This window comes from Myotis daubentonii, chromosome 13 (genome assembly GCF_963259705.1).
Source record: "Myotis daubentonii chromosome 13, mMyoDau2.1, whole genome shotgun sequence".
Taxonomy (NCBI): Eukaryota; Metazoa; Chordata; class Mammalia; order Chiroptera; family Vespertilionidae; genus Myotis; species Myotis daubentonii.
In genome coordinates, this window is record NC_081852.1 from 42,423,504 (window position 1) to 42,437,536 (window position 14,033).

Sequence of the window (14,033 nt, forward strand, 5' to 3'; positions counted from 1 at the left end):
GTTTGAGGAGTTGCCAAACTCTTTCCCACTAGCAATTTCTCCACATGCTCATCAATACTTGTTGTCTGTCTGTCTTTTTTATTATAATTATCATCATGGATGTGAAGTGGTATTAACTATGGTTTTGATATGCATTTCCCTGATAGTTAATGATATTGAACATCTCAATTCCTTTGACCATTTTGAATTGGGTTGTATGTCTTTTTATTATTGTGTTGTAAGAGTTCTTTAAATGTTCTAAAAATAAGTCTCTTATCAGATATATAATTTTAAAAAATGTTCTCCCATTCTATAAGTTGTCTTTTTCCTTTCTTCGTGGCATCATTTGCAGCACAAAAGTTTTAAATTTTGAAGCTCATTTAATATATATGTTTTTTTGTTTCTTGTGCTTTTGGTGTTGTGTCTAAGAAATTATTGCCTAATCCTGTCATACCTGTTTTCTTGTAAAAGTTTTATAGTTTTAGCTCTTGCATTTAGGTCTAAGGTCCATTTTTAGTTAATTTTTTTATATAGTATGAGAGTTCCACTTTTATTCATTTGCATGTATCTGCACAGTCATTCTAGCATGGTTTTTTTTTTTTAAAAAAATGATCCTTTCCCCATTGAATTATCTTGGCACCTGTGTTAATAATCAATTGATCATAAATATAGGATATCAAAAAATGTATATACACACTTTGAATACAGGCAGTGTTTATTAAAATACATTTCATTTTAAAAATTGAGCTATCAGCTGTTAAATTGTGTATACATTTTTTTGGGCACTCTGTATAGGGAAGGAATGATTTTTAAAAAAATATATTTTATTGATTTTTTACAGAGAGGAAGGGAGAGGGATAGAGAGTTAGAAACATCGATGAGAGAGAAACATCGATCAGCTGCTTCCTGCACACTCCCTACTGGGAGTGCAACCAAGGTACGTGCCCTTGACTGGAATCGAACCCAGGACCCTTGAGTCCACAGGCCAATGCTCTATCCACTGAGCCAAACTGGTTAGGGCGGGAAAGAGTGATTTTTATATTGATATGAATCTAATGAGGTAATCAGATCTCAAAAGTCATTTTACAACCTGCCTTGGTGGGTAGCCAAGATGAGTACCGAGAGAAAAATAAACTAAACCTTTATTGAGCACTTGTTGCCAGGTGTTCATCTGAGTACTTTATATGTGTTGTGTCATTTAATCGTTATAACAACTTAATAAAGCAGATACTACTATCAGCTCTCCCTGCCCACTAGGGGTTTCCTTTATACATTCCACCCCTCTGCATCTTACAGGAGGACTGTGGAGGAGCAGAGAGAAAAGGTGGAGGAATGAAAGCTAGGTGGGGTGGGGCAGGGCAGAGAGGCAAAGGAGAATAAAGGCAGGAAACGATCTTACAGAGGAAAGAGAAGATCTCAGGAAACCAGGGGAAGAGAAAGAGGATAATAAGAGGGGCATGGAACCAGTATTGATATTGTATCATGTGCCTCCAGGGATTGAAAATGCAGCCCTAGCCAGTTTGGCTCAGTGGATAGAGCGTCGGCCTGCAGACTGAAAGGTCCCGGGTTCAATTCTGGTCAAGGGCACATGCCTGTGGTTGTGGGCTCGATCCCCAGTGAGGGGTGTGCAGGTGGCAGCCTATCAATGATTCTCTCTCATCATTGATGTTTCTATCTCTCTCTCCCTCTCCCTTCCTCTCTGAAAGCATAAAAATATATTTTAAAAAAAGAAATGCTTACAATAGGTCATATATGCCATTTTTTAGAGAAATAAAACCACACCCTTTCAGCATAACATTGGAGAGTTAGAGGGTGGCAGTGAAGGCACAAAGTGGCTAGTGCTGGCCAGAGAGCAGGGATGGAAGGAGGAAGACATGCCCGGTCCAGACTGTCCTGATGCCTCCCTCCCATCCCACACCATATCCTGCCTTCCACTAGGTTTGGGAAGCCATCAGATGGGATTTACTTTACCTCATCCTCAAGATCCTTGGGTTTTGGTGGGACTTGAGGTTTCTGCAGAGACATCGAGGTAGGCATAGTGGAGGCCAGCCTCGCCTTAGCTGAAGGCCAGCTGGGTTTACTGGGAAGGGTCTTGTTCAAGGGTGGAGACTGCCTCTGGCTTGATCGGTTGTCTTGAAAGGAAAAACAAAGCATGAAATGAAAGGGGCTCTGGGTCATTCCCTGGAAGGAAACCACTGAGCTCTAGAAAGTATAGAACCTCCAGCACCTAAGTAGCCACAAATGAATCAGGGCATTCCTTAAAAGAGTGAAATGACATGTTAGGTAAAAAGTTTCAACTGCCCATTGACTTACATTATAAAAGGTAGAAGAAGGTCCTCATAAAGAACATCCTCCCAGGGGAGAGAGAGAGACCCATGGGCTCAAGAGAGCTGAGAGCCCAGGACCTGCCCACCAGGGGACCTGAGGCCCTCAGCAGCATGAGGGTCTAAGAGGGGTGCTCCCTCATGGTTTCACACGCTCCATGAACCTTAAGGGCAGAAATTCTCACTCCCACTTACACACAAGAACCACATGAGAGCTTTAAAAAATGCCAAGGCCCAGAACCCACCCCAGACATAACTGATCCTACTCTACATGTTTGACCTTCTGGAGTAGGATCTAGCATTACAGATTTTTAAAGGTGCCCCAGGTTATTCTAAGGAGTATTCAGGGTGGCAATTGTTCATCTGGGTGAACCTACATGTCCCCCCCTCCCCTCAATGATTTCTCTCAAATCATGGAGAACTCATGAGTTCCCCCGTCCAGGACTGTCCTCACGCAGGTATCAGGGAAGCAGTGTAAGCTCTGAAGCCAAATGGCCCTGAGTTTGGTCCCCTGCTCTGCTGCTGACTAGCTGCACTCCTCTGGGCTAGTTGTTATTCAATTTCTTTGGGACTCATTTAAAAAAAAAATCTTTATTGTTGAGATTATTACAGATGTCCCCCCCCCCATTGTCTCCTTCCACCCACTTCCCGCCCCTTCCCAGGCCTTCACTACCCTATTGTATGTGTCCATAGATAATGCATATCTGTATATAAGATATTTGTTTAATTTCTTCCACCCCCAACCACCTACCCTCTGAGAATCGTCAGTCTGTTCCATTTCCATGCCTCTGATTTGATTTTATTTACCAGTTTATTCTGGTCATTAATTTCTTGTTCATTTATTTTGATTCAATTGTTGATAGGTATGTATTAGTTGCCATTTTGTTGTTCATATTTTTTATCTTTTTCTTTTTCTTCTTTAAGAATACCCTTCAACATTTCATATAATACTGGTTTGGTGGTGATGAACCCCTTTAGCTTTTTCTTATCTGTGAAGCTCTTTATCTGACCTTCAATTCTAAAGGATAGCTTTGCTGTGTAGAGTCATCTTGTTTGTAGATCCTTACTATTCATCACTTTAAATATTCCCTGCAAGGATCTCATAGTTTCTGTTGAGAAATCAGCTGACAGGCCTATGGGCATTCCCTTGTAGGTAACTAACTGTTTTTCTTTTGCTGCTTTTAAGATTCTCTTTTTGTCTTTAGCCCTTGGCATTTTAATTATGATGTGTCTTGGTGTGGGCCTCTTTGGGTTCCTCTTGTTTAGGACTCTGTGCTTCCTGGACTTGTAAGTCAATTTCTTTCACCAGGTAGGGGAAGTTTTCTGTCATTATTTCTGTCAAATAGGTTTTCAGTATCTTGTTCTCTCTCTTCTTCTGGCACCCCCCCTATAATGAAATGTTGGTACGCTTGAAGTTGTCCCAGAGGCTCCTTACACTATCTTCATATTTTTGGATTCTTTTTTCTTTTTGCTCTTCTGGGTTGGGTGTTTTTTGCTTCCTCATATTTCAAATCATTGATTTAATTCTCAGAATCCTCTACTCTACTGTTGAATCCCTGTATATTATTCTTTTTTTCAGTCAGTGTATGCTTAATTTCTGACAGGTCCTTTTCCATTTTTTTAAAGGTTTCTAGAAAATTCTTGAGTAACCTTATAACTGTGGTTTTGAACTCTATATCCAGTAGTTTGCTTCTTCCATTTCTTTCATTTGTGACATGTTTTTTGTCTCTCCATTTTTGTCTGTTTCCCTGCGTTTGTTTCTATGTATTGGGTAGAGCTGCTAGGTCTCCTTGAGTTGGTAGAGTGGCCTTCTGTAGTAGGTATTCTATAGGGCCCAGTGGCTCAGCTTCCCCAGTCACCTGAGCTGGGCACTCTAGGTGCACCCCTTTGTGGGCTGTGAACACAGTCTTATTGTAGTTGAGACTTGATTGCTGTTGGTGTCACTGGGAGGAATTGACCTCCAGACCAATTTGCTGTGAGAACCAGCTGTGACTACAGTAGGAGAGCTGCTGTGCTGGAGACACCCCTATGGAGCAGGACTTGCTTAAGAGGGACTTTGGTGCTCACTGAGTCTGCCCCTTGAGTGTGTCGCTTATGGATGTGTAGTTGTAATCTGGTATGGCCTGACATTGACCAGTGGGTACACTGGCTCTTGGGTGTCCAGGGAGGTGTGAAGTTAGCCACTGCCTGGGGCCACACAGCAGGAGCTACAGAGAGATCTGAAGATTCCTTCTCTTTGTATCAGGTTTGGAAGTGCCCAGATGAGGCCCAGCTGTGAAGCAAGGCAGGCTGGTGCAGGTGCCAGGTCTTGGGCCTTTTATTGATAGGTTTAGGGCTCCCTGACCCAGCTGCAGCTTGTTTGAGAGCAAGGTCAGGTCATTTATATGCAAAAGCCATTGCACACAGCTTGGATGGGGTTGTAAATTGGATGAGGTGAGGTTTTAGGGAATCACCAGGGTGGAGCAAACAGAAATGGCTGCCAGCATAAGAACAATGATCCCTGCGAGCACCTCCGTCTGGAAGAAAGCTCCCCCAAATTTCTGCCCCAATGCCAGACAATCCAGTTCCTCCTCGTATGTGTCTGTGTCCCCCAAAGCCTCACCCTGGTGCTGGAGCTCAGAGGAAGCAGGACCTTGTAAGTTCAGTTGTGCCTTTTAAGAGGAACAGCTGGGTATCCAGCGGCCTCTGTGTCAATGAGCCCCAATCCCCACTGGTTTTTACAGCCTATAGGGAATTCTTTTCCCAGCTCTGGGACCCTGGGTTGGGGGTCTGGTGTGTGGCTGGGGTCCCTTGCTCCTCCCGGCAGCCTCTGCCGAGATGATCTCCCTCCTGATTAAAAGAGCCGTGCACACGGGTGCCGGACCAGCCCCTTCCATGCCTCTGCACCTCCTACCAGTCTCCAGTTGTAGGACTTCCACTCAGACAACTTCCCAGTGGTTCTAGATGATGATTGTTCTGTATTTTAGTTGTAATTATGATGTGGTTGTGGGAGGCAGCGAGTACAGACGTTTACCTATGCCACCATCTCCCTTTCTCACATTCCTCATTTTTAAAATGAGGATCATCATATCCACCTCAGAGAAAAATTGTTTGATTTGTCATCTCTTCTGCCTGCCTCAGAAAACCATGTGGGAGCCCAGCCAGTATGGCTCAGTGTTTGAGCGTCAACCCGTGAACCAGGAGGTCATGGTTCGATTCCCAGTCAGGGCAGATGTCTGGGTTGCAGGCTTAATCCCCAGTGTGGGACATGCAGGAGGCAGCCTATCAATGATTCTCTCTCATTATTGATGTTTCTCTCTCTCTCTCCCTCTCCCTTCCTCTCTTGAAATCAATAAAAAAAATACATTTTTTAAAAAGCCACATTCAGGCCTGGAGGCCAGACCTGAGCTTTTGTCCATTTAACCTACGAGGCTAATTCCAGGCTTAGAGCTCCTCACCCCCACCCCAGTTAAAAGTCTGCGGTCTAGACCCAGTGTGCACAGCAGCCAGTGTGGGGGTGGGAGTGGAAGGAGTGGCCGTAGCAGACACTGGAATCCTTGATGGCCATCCCTGTTCAGTATAGACCTCTCAAGAGAAATGTGGAACCTTGTGCACAGGAAGCCTGAAGAGAAGTAGGGACTAATCTCGGGGTGGATTTCTCAGACTGTTGTGAGTTGGGAGCAACCATCAGGGTGTTTTCATTGATGCTTTGTCTGTTTCCAATATTCCTGATTTAGGAAGGATAGTTTCCCCCATCAAATGGACAGGTTTGCCAGCTGGGGCTCCATTACCTGAGTGACCAGATGACCCACCTGGAGGTGGTGGGAATGGGAGGTTTCCCCACCAACTTGGCCTGTCCCCACCTCCCCGCTAAACACCCAGGGTCTGGGGGGCCGCCTCACCTACGTACTCGCCCCTGGTGAAGGGCAGGGCTGGGTGAACTGTCCTCGTCTCCTGCTCGACAGGCGGTGGCTCATAACTGTCATCGCCAGTATCCTCAGCGGGCAGCACGTACATCTCGGAGTCGGAGTGCTCGTCGGGGTTTTCATAGTCGCTGTCCTGCAAGTGCAGACACTGTGCTCAGGGCCCAGCTGTGCCTGGTCATCAGGACAGACCTGATCTGGAGGGCCAAGCTGCCCCCCCGGTGTTGGGATGAGGAAGCAAGGCCTGGACGGGCTGGCTCAGATGGGGTGGGAGCGGGGGTGGGGAGTGGGGGCGGGAAACCAGGTGGCTGACCGTGGGAGAGAAAATATATTTTAAGAAGACAGAAAGACAGAATAACCATAGGTTTTATTATTATGAAGGCTGACAGTTGAGAGAAAAATAAGTTTAATAAGGATAGGGGAAGGGGACACACAGGAAAACATAAATACCTTTGAGAAGAAGAAGTTAAAAGAAAAAAATATATACATTTTAAAAACAGAGCTGGTAAGCTAGAGGGGCTGGGCTTCACACAGACTCAGAGTCCACTCTCTATTCTTTTACTAAATATAAATTATATTTAAGTTAAGATTGAAAAATACATTGACATGTTTGTCCTAAAGTTCAAGCAGTTGGGAAGGATGTAATGAAGCCTCCTTTCCAGCCACTCAGTTCCTCTCTCCAGAGGCAAACAGAACCACTAGCTTCTCGTGCATTTTGTCCAGAGCTAGCTTATGTGTATAGCACGCACGTGTATGTTTGTGTAGAAGAAATATTTGGTTCAGGAGTTAAGAGGTCCTCCAACCTCTGTGTCCATTGCCCTCTCCCCACTGCTGCCTGGCAATGCATGACCCACACATGATTTTCCAGTGAGTGGGTGATGCATCCACCCTTTGGCCCGTTTCATTTACTTGCAGTTGTATAACACTGATGCAGGGGTAGCGTTTCCTTCATGGCTGTATCCTCAGGGCCTGTAACAGGGCTGGCACATGATAGGAGCTCAGTATGTTTGGAATGAATGAATTAATAAATACATGAGTGAGGCCTATGCTTTCTTCCTCAGTCTGTAGGGGGATGGGGAGAGGAGAGGAATAGGGTGAAGAGTGGGATAAGAAATGAGAAAGGAGGCTGAAAAGAAGGTGTGGTTGTTCTTGTCCTAGAGTGGGAGAGAAGGTGGATGGAGTGAGATAAGAAAATTCCTGTAGGGGGATTTTCCCACACCCCAATCCCAGTAATAGCAGATTGGGGGCGAGGGTGCGGGCTCAGTAATCCTTCCTGAACAGGAACTTAGGAGGAATAGAATAATGATAGTAATGATATTATTCTTATAACTGACATTTCTATGTGCTGTATACCTCACTTACTCCTCACCACAATCATGAGATAGTGTTTTAAAACTCTCCCATTTTATAGTAGAGGAAACTGAGGCACAGAGAGTTGAGTAATTTGAGTCTGCAATCTGTGTTCTGAGAAGTCAATGACTATTCTCAGACGGGGGATCTAGGAGGTGATCTGAGAGTGAAAGAGTGGCTGAGGGAGGCTTATCAGGCAAGAGCCTGGCTTCCCAAGGCCAGCGTAGGCCAGCATGAGGTGGTTTGAGCCCTGCTCATCCAGGCCAAGGGCCCAGTCACTGCTGTGGCAGCCTCTCCGGGAAGCATCAATGCAAGTACTGAGAAGCAGCTGCTTTAATTAACATCTGGAAAGTGAAAGAATCAGCAGGGACCTGGACCCATGTGCCTGAGAAGGAGACGGTTTGGGCATCGTCTCAGTTCTAATGGACCAGGGATGGGACTTCTGAGACTTAATTACTTGGCGGCTGAGGAGCACTGTGTGTCCTGGGGAGGACTCTGGGGTCCGCAGCCCCTCAGGCTGGGCAGCCTGAAAGGGAGGATCCCATTGGCAGAGGAGGCAGAAGGAAGGGGAAGAGGGACTCCATGTCAGCTGTTCCTCTGACACTGGGCTGCCCACCAGATGGAGGCAGGAGGACAGGACTGAGACTATATGTCCAGGACCCAGCATAGGACCTGCAATAAGGCAGGTGCCCACCACACAGCTATGGAATGAATGACTGAGCTGCTGCCGGGGCTCTGCAGGGACTGAGGAGGCAGGAATGGCTCTCAGAAGTGCTGGGCTGGAAAATCGATTCTCTGGGCGATGCACCAGGAGCCCCTTCTGCTTCAAACACAGCAGAATACATCGAATGCCTTTTTATTTCTTTTTTAAAACTATGGCACGCTTCATGAATTTGTGTGTCATCCTTGCACAGGGACCATGCTAATCTTCTCTGTATCATTCCAATTTGAGTATATATACTGCTGAAGTGAGCACATGAATGCCTTTTTATCAAGAGAATAAAAAAAGGCTATGTTCAAACTTATGAGAGTTTTAAAAAAATCCTCTTCCCCTAAATTATTATAAATTCTGGCAAATGAAATTTAGTCATTCATTCAATATTCAACAAGTGTAATATGTTGGATAATCTGATGGAAACTTGAAGAAGGGAATGTGTAATAAGATAAAAGTTCAAGTTGTGCATTTATTCATTTAATCAGTTATTAATTATTGATTACCTAGTATGTGCCAGGCACTGTGCTTAACTCCCTCACAGAAATTATATTCTAGCAAGGGAACCTGATGACACACAAATAGTGAATAATAAATAATAAGTAGACCTTTAACCATATACTAGTAAAATGTCTATCACTAGTGATAGATGCACTTAGGGCAGTGGTTCTCAACCTTCTGGCCCTTTAAATACAGTTCCTCATGTTGTGACCCAACCATAAAATTATTTTCGTTGCTACTTCATAACTGTAATGTTGCTACTGCTATGAACCGTCATGTAAATATCTGATATGCAGGATGGTCTTAGGCGACCCCTGTGAAAGGGTCGTTCAACCGCTAAAGGGGTCACGACCCACAGGTTGAGAAATGCTGACTTAGGGGAATGGTCAGGGGCCTGAGACCATGCTGTGGGGGGCGCGATTCTACCTTGGATGGAGAACCTAAAAGGCCTGCCTGAGGAGACATTTAAACCAAGCCTGGAGGACAAGAAGGAGCTGACCAAGCAAGGAAGAAGGGAAGGCTGCTCTTTGGTTTCTCCTCTTTTGTCTTCTTTTTTTCTGCCTAAGGGCCACGAGTCTGAAGTCACTGAGGCTGGCAGGGCCTTGGCTTTTGTGGGAACTAAGGGCAGGCTGTGCGCCTGGGCTATGATGAGGCCTTGGCAGGGGGTGCACTGGGGGTGGGGAAGGCGGGACAGGTCCACAGGGACCAGATTTCACAGAGCCTAGAGGTGTTACAACAAGTCTGGATTTCGTCCATTAATGTCAAAATAATTGTGAGTGAATGTTTCTCAATCCTTATTCCAATTGGTGCCTTGATTTTGGTGGTTTGACTTTGAGATACGTCTTTTCCTCATCTTCAGGGTGATTTTATTTTGTGCTTCCTAATTTCCCACTGTGTGCTTTTCCTATTCAGCCAGCAAGCTAAATTTCCTTGGCTTCCCTCAGCATGAGGACCAGCTTCTTAACTTTACTAAGATGTGGCTCAGTGCGTGCAGCCAGCAGGGGGCGCAGTTGCAGTGCTTCTAAGGGATCAATGACAGCTGGGCTCTGGGAAATAACTCCATGCCCAAGTGACTTGCCTTTAGAGAAGCCATTTATCCTCTCTTAAAAAAATATTTTCTCTGCAGTCGAAAAGGGAGGAACTTCTGTCTCCTTATACTCAGAGTAAACTCCAGGTGGTTTACACAACATGAGCCCCGGCTCAATTCTGGGCACTGGACAGGGGTCCCCAGTTCTCATTCTGGCTGATGAGTAACTGAACAACAGTGGGCAAGTCATTTTCATTCTTTTGGCCTTCGTTTCCTTATATGATATGTTGTCGTGTAGAGACCTTCTTGGATCCATTCCAGATTGGATTCACAGGCATGAATTTGACATATGAGAAATAATTATTGGGAAGAAAAATTTCTTGGGCTGTCTTGTCCCTATAAGACTCAGCCTAAGGGAAAAGTGGCTGCTGGGGTTTTGTGGGTTGTAAAGACACCTTGAAGAGGTTTATAGTTAATTTGGACATGTTACCCCCACGGACCCCCCCTCCTCCCCCGCCCAATGTCATCATGGCCAGGGCCCCTCTCTCAGTCTGGCCTCCGATGCTCTGCTAGCCTGCTCGGTCACAGCAAGCACCTTGGAGCCTGGGTTTGAGATCTGAGTGTCTGAGTGAGAATTTTGGAACTGCAAGTTAAATTTTTCATGCCTTCGTTTCTTCAGTTGTAAAATTGGTGGGGCTAATATTCAAAATGTTTAACAATGGCCCTGAAGAATGTCCCAATGCCCCTAATGTGCCAGCATTTACTCTTTGGTTATTGGTTTGTTTGAGCTTGTGTGCAGGGGCCAGGAAGTGATGGGCACTGGGGAATTCAGGAGGGAGGCATTTGCTAACTGACATGGAAATATTTAAACAGTTTACCATCTATTTTGGCCATGCTGGTGAGTACTCTGGATATCAGCAGAAAATTGGGATAAGAATGCCTACAGAGGGCTGTAGTGGGGCTTAGGTGAGGCAATGCACATAAAGCTCTTCGCCTGGCATGGCGCAGCTCAAAGCAGCCTGTCGGAGGTTATTGCTGCCATGTCTGCAGGTGGCCCGGCCACCTCCTCTCTGTGATGTGCAGCTGACCACTAGTGTGTGACTCAGAAATAAACCCTTAGAAAAGCCCTGGTGGAAACAGTACCCTCCTCATCCCAGGAGCAATACTTACAAAGTCATCTGACCACTGCTCCTCTTCGTCAGCAGGGCTCTCTGAAATGACACGGAGGAGGCAGAATGCATAAACATAAATCTCAGCTGGCAGCTCCACCCTGTCCACAGCACCTGCACCTGCCTTCCCTGCCTTGGGGCTTCCTGGTCCCCTTTACTTGACCTTGAACGGTTATTACAGTCATCTGATATTCATTCACTTTCAAATCCTTTTTTTTAAAAAGTCAGTTCTCACAGCATTAAGAGAAGTCTCGCTGGGAGCAGAGAAATGGTGCATTTGACCCATGTCTATCTTTGTCAAGGGACATTTTGGGGACCTTAGAGTAACCCAGTAGGAACCTGTAGTTCATACTGGGTTGCTCCCAAGGATTTCTTTGAATCAATATGTGGATGGTGCAGTAAGAAGAGCACTGGACCTGGAGTCAGACCTAAATTCTCATCCAGGCTCTGTTCCTAATCAGATGGAGAGTGGGCAAGAACAACTAACACCCAAGATCAGATAGTGAATAGTTGAGCCCTATGGGCTGACTTCCAAGTGCAAGCTCTGAACCCCAGTGCCATGCTGCCTCACTGTATTTGAGCTCCAGGGTGCAGGCACCATCCTAGACTCTGCAGGGGTATAAAAATGGATGTGACAGCCCAGCTGGCATGGTTCAGTATTTGAGTGTTGACCTATGAACCAGGAGGTCACAGTTTGATTCCTGGTCAGGACACATGCCTGGGATTGTGGTCTTGATCCCCAGAGTGGGGAGTGCAGGAGGCAGCCAATCAATGACTCTCATCATTGATGTTTCTATCTTTCTCTCCATCTCCATTCCTCTCTGAAATCAATAAAAAAATACTTTTTAAAAATTGATGTGGCTAGCTAGTGTAGGGGGTGGAGTTGGAGGCCTGGCTATCTGTTGGCTCCTGCAGAAATCTCTTGTGAACCACCTGGCCCTCCACTGTGCATTCAGGTAAAATCTAGGAAAAACCAGAATGGCCCCCCTCTGGGCATCATGACACACCGAGGCAGTAAAGAGACAAAAGTATCATGTGGTAGAGGTTATTTGATGGTGCCCCTCCTCTCCAGCTACACCCGTCTTCCGGTTCCACAAGCAGCTCACAGCATCATCTGGTTAAATGGCCTTAGAGGTTAAATGCAGAGTCACAACCTTGCAGGCCATTGTCCAGACTAGAAAGCATGACAAGCCAACGTACTAGATCTAGAGTAGTGGGTAGTTTTCCAGCACGTCAGGGAGCCTCCACGGTTTGCAGGTGTTTTAGAACCAGGCTCCCTGGGTTCCAATCCTGGCTCTGGTTTTTGCCACCTGCTTGGCAGTGGACCAGTACTTTAGTGTTTAAAGTTCCATTTCCCCACCTTAAAACAAAGATAAGAATAGTGCCTGCCCATGTTTTTATGAGAGTCAAGTAATATAATACATGTGCTTTGGCACACAGTAAATGCTGTATCGGTATTACTTGTTGTTGTCTTGGGTATTGATAATTCTCAATAAACCCTCAAAACAATTTCAATTCTATTTCATTCTAATGGCAACCATGTGGTATGGCTACCACAAAGACGTGGAGCTAAGATGGCCTCTAGTGTAGTGGGTGAACTTTTCAGGAGGGTAAGTTCAAGTTTAATATGGGCCAGGTGGCTCAATTTGGGGTGTGGGATTTCCTGCCCTTGTCAAGAAGCTGAGAAGCTGGTTGGGCCTCCTTTTTGGGGAAAGCCTCTCCTCCTGTGTCCTGGACCTGTTTGGGGGCTTAGGCTCCATTGACTGTGTCATAACTTCCTGCCACACAATAAAGGGACTTGTCCCCTTGCCTCACCCAGGCTTTGCAATTCACATGGCCCTCCCAAGCCTGTGGACACAGCACCTGGCACTTACACGCTACAATGGCCACAGTGGCCCCCATCTCAGTGTCTGCTCCAAGCTAAGACATGTAGGGTCCAGTGTCTTGCTTAAAAGCCTGATTCTGTGATTTGTTAGCAGTGTGACCTTAGGTGAATTGCTTACCCTCCAGGCCTCAGTTTTCTCATCACTAAAATGGACATGATTAGTAGTACTTATATCATATGGTTTTGAGAGAATGAAAGTGAAAGGACACATGGAAAGTGCTTAGAGGCGTACCTGACATAGAGTTAGGGCCCAGTTATTACTATTGATGGACTTTATCCCTAATTCTCACAATAACCTGAAGGATAGGTAATCTTATCTCTAGATCGGGGAGCTGAGGCCTGGGGAAGTTACAAAAGTTTTCTTGGTTCACGCAGTGCTTAAGGGACAAAGCCAGGATGCCACCCCAAGTCAAAAGGACCCCAAAGTTCCAGGTATTCTCACTGAGCCACCCAGTACAACAGTAATAAAAGACCTGGAGTTGAGGAGAACAATTGTGTATCAGACAGTCCAGGTGGTGTAAAATTTCCTGATAAGTGTCTCAGCACCGAGAGTCATGGCCAGTGCTGGGAAAGATCGAGAAAGGTGTGGTCAGTGAAGGCATGAAGCTTTGTGTCAAAGATGGAATTGGACTGGGCCCTGAAGGACCAGTGGGACTTGAGCAAGAGAATGAAGATGAAGGAGGGCATCTCCCTCTCATCCCCTAAGACAGGCTTGTGTGCCAGGCCCAGAAGTAGGACTTAGAGCTGAGGGATGGAAGGGGCATCCATAAGACACTGATGTGCACAGAATGAATGAGCCCCACTGGAGAGTCACAGGAGAATTTGCCAGGAGGAAAACAAAGCTAGAGTCACTGCCAGCCAAGGGACACTGTGGTCCTAGTTACAAGCTGGAGATGGGGAGGCTAATGAGTATGGTGTTTGAGTAACTCAGCCATGAAGACATGAAGGCTGAAATAGACTGGGGGTCTTGGGGAGGGGAGGGATGGCTGGAAGGACAGCAAAGGGCTCTGTGGAGTGATCTTGATTGAAGGGGTGAAGGCAAGGGGATGAAGTCAGCCTTTCGGTTCTGAGTCCTCAGGAGCCTCAGAGACTGCGGGGCTGTGCTGGTGGCATCTCGGCCATGGACTTTCAGGGTGCATTCCACAGCTGGTGTCTGACACATAGCCTCAGCTGTGGCTCTGACT

General features: G+C 46.0%; 1 protein-coding gene and 1 non-coding gene across 4 annotated transcripts in view; both read right to left on the bottom strand.

Moving 5' to 3' along the window:
• BLNK (B cell linker) overlaps positions 1-14,033 on the bottom strand; it is a 72,273-nt gene that overhangs the window by 26,120 nt on the left and 32,120 nt on the right. For all 3 annotated transcript variants that reach the window (XM_059660933.1, XM_059660932.1, XM_059660934.1), the window contains 3 exons: positions 10,966-11,006; positions 6,185-6,341; positions 1,951-2,111 (listed from right to left, as the gene is read on the bottom strand). In XM_059660933.1, coding sequence (XP_059516916.1) covers positions 1,951-2,111; positions 6,185-6,341; positions 10,966-11,006 — 359 coding nt within the window. The remainder of the gene's footprint in view (positions 1-1,950; positions 2,112-6,184; positions 6,342-10,965; positions 11,007-14,033) is intronic.
• On the bottom strand, positions 8,425-8,531 carry LOC132215083 (U6 spliceosomal RNA). The gene has a single exon (XR_009448438.1). It is a non-coding gene; the product is annotated as a U6 spliceosomal RNA (small nuclear RNA).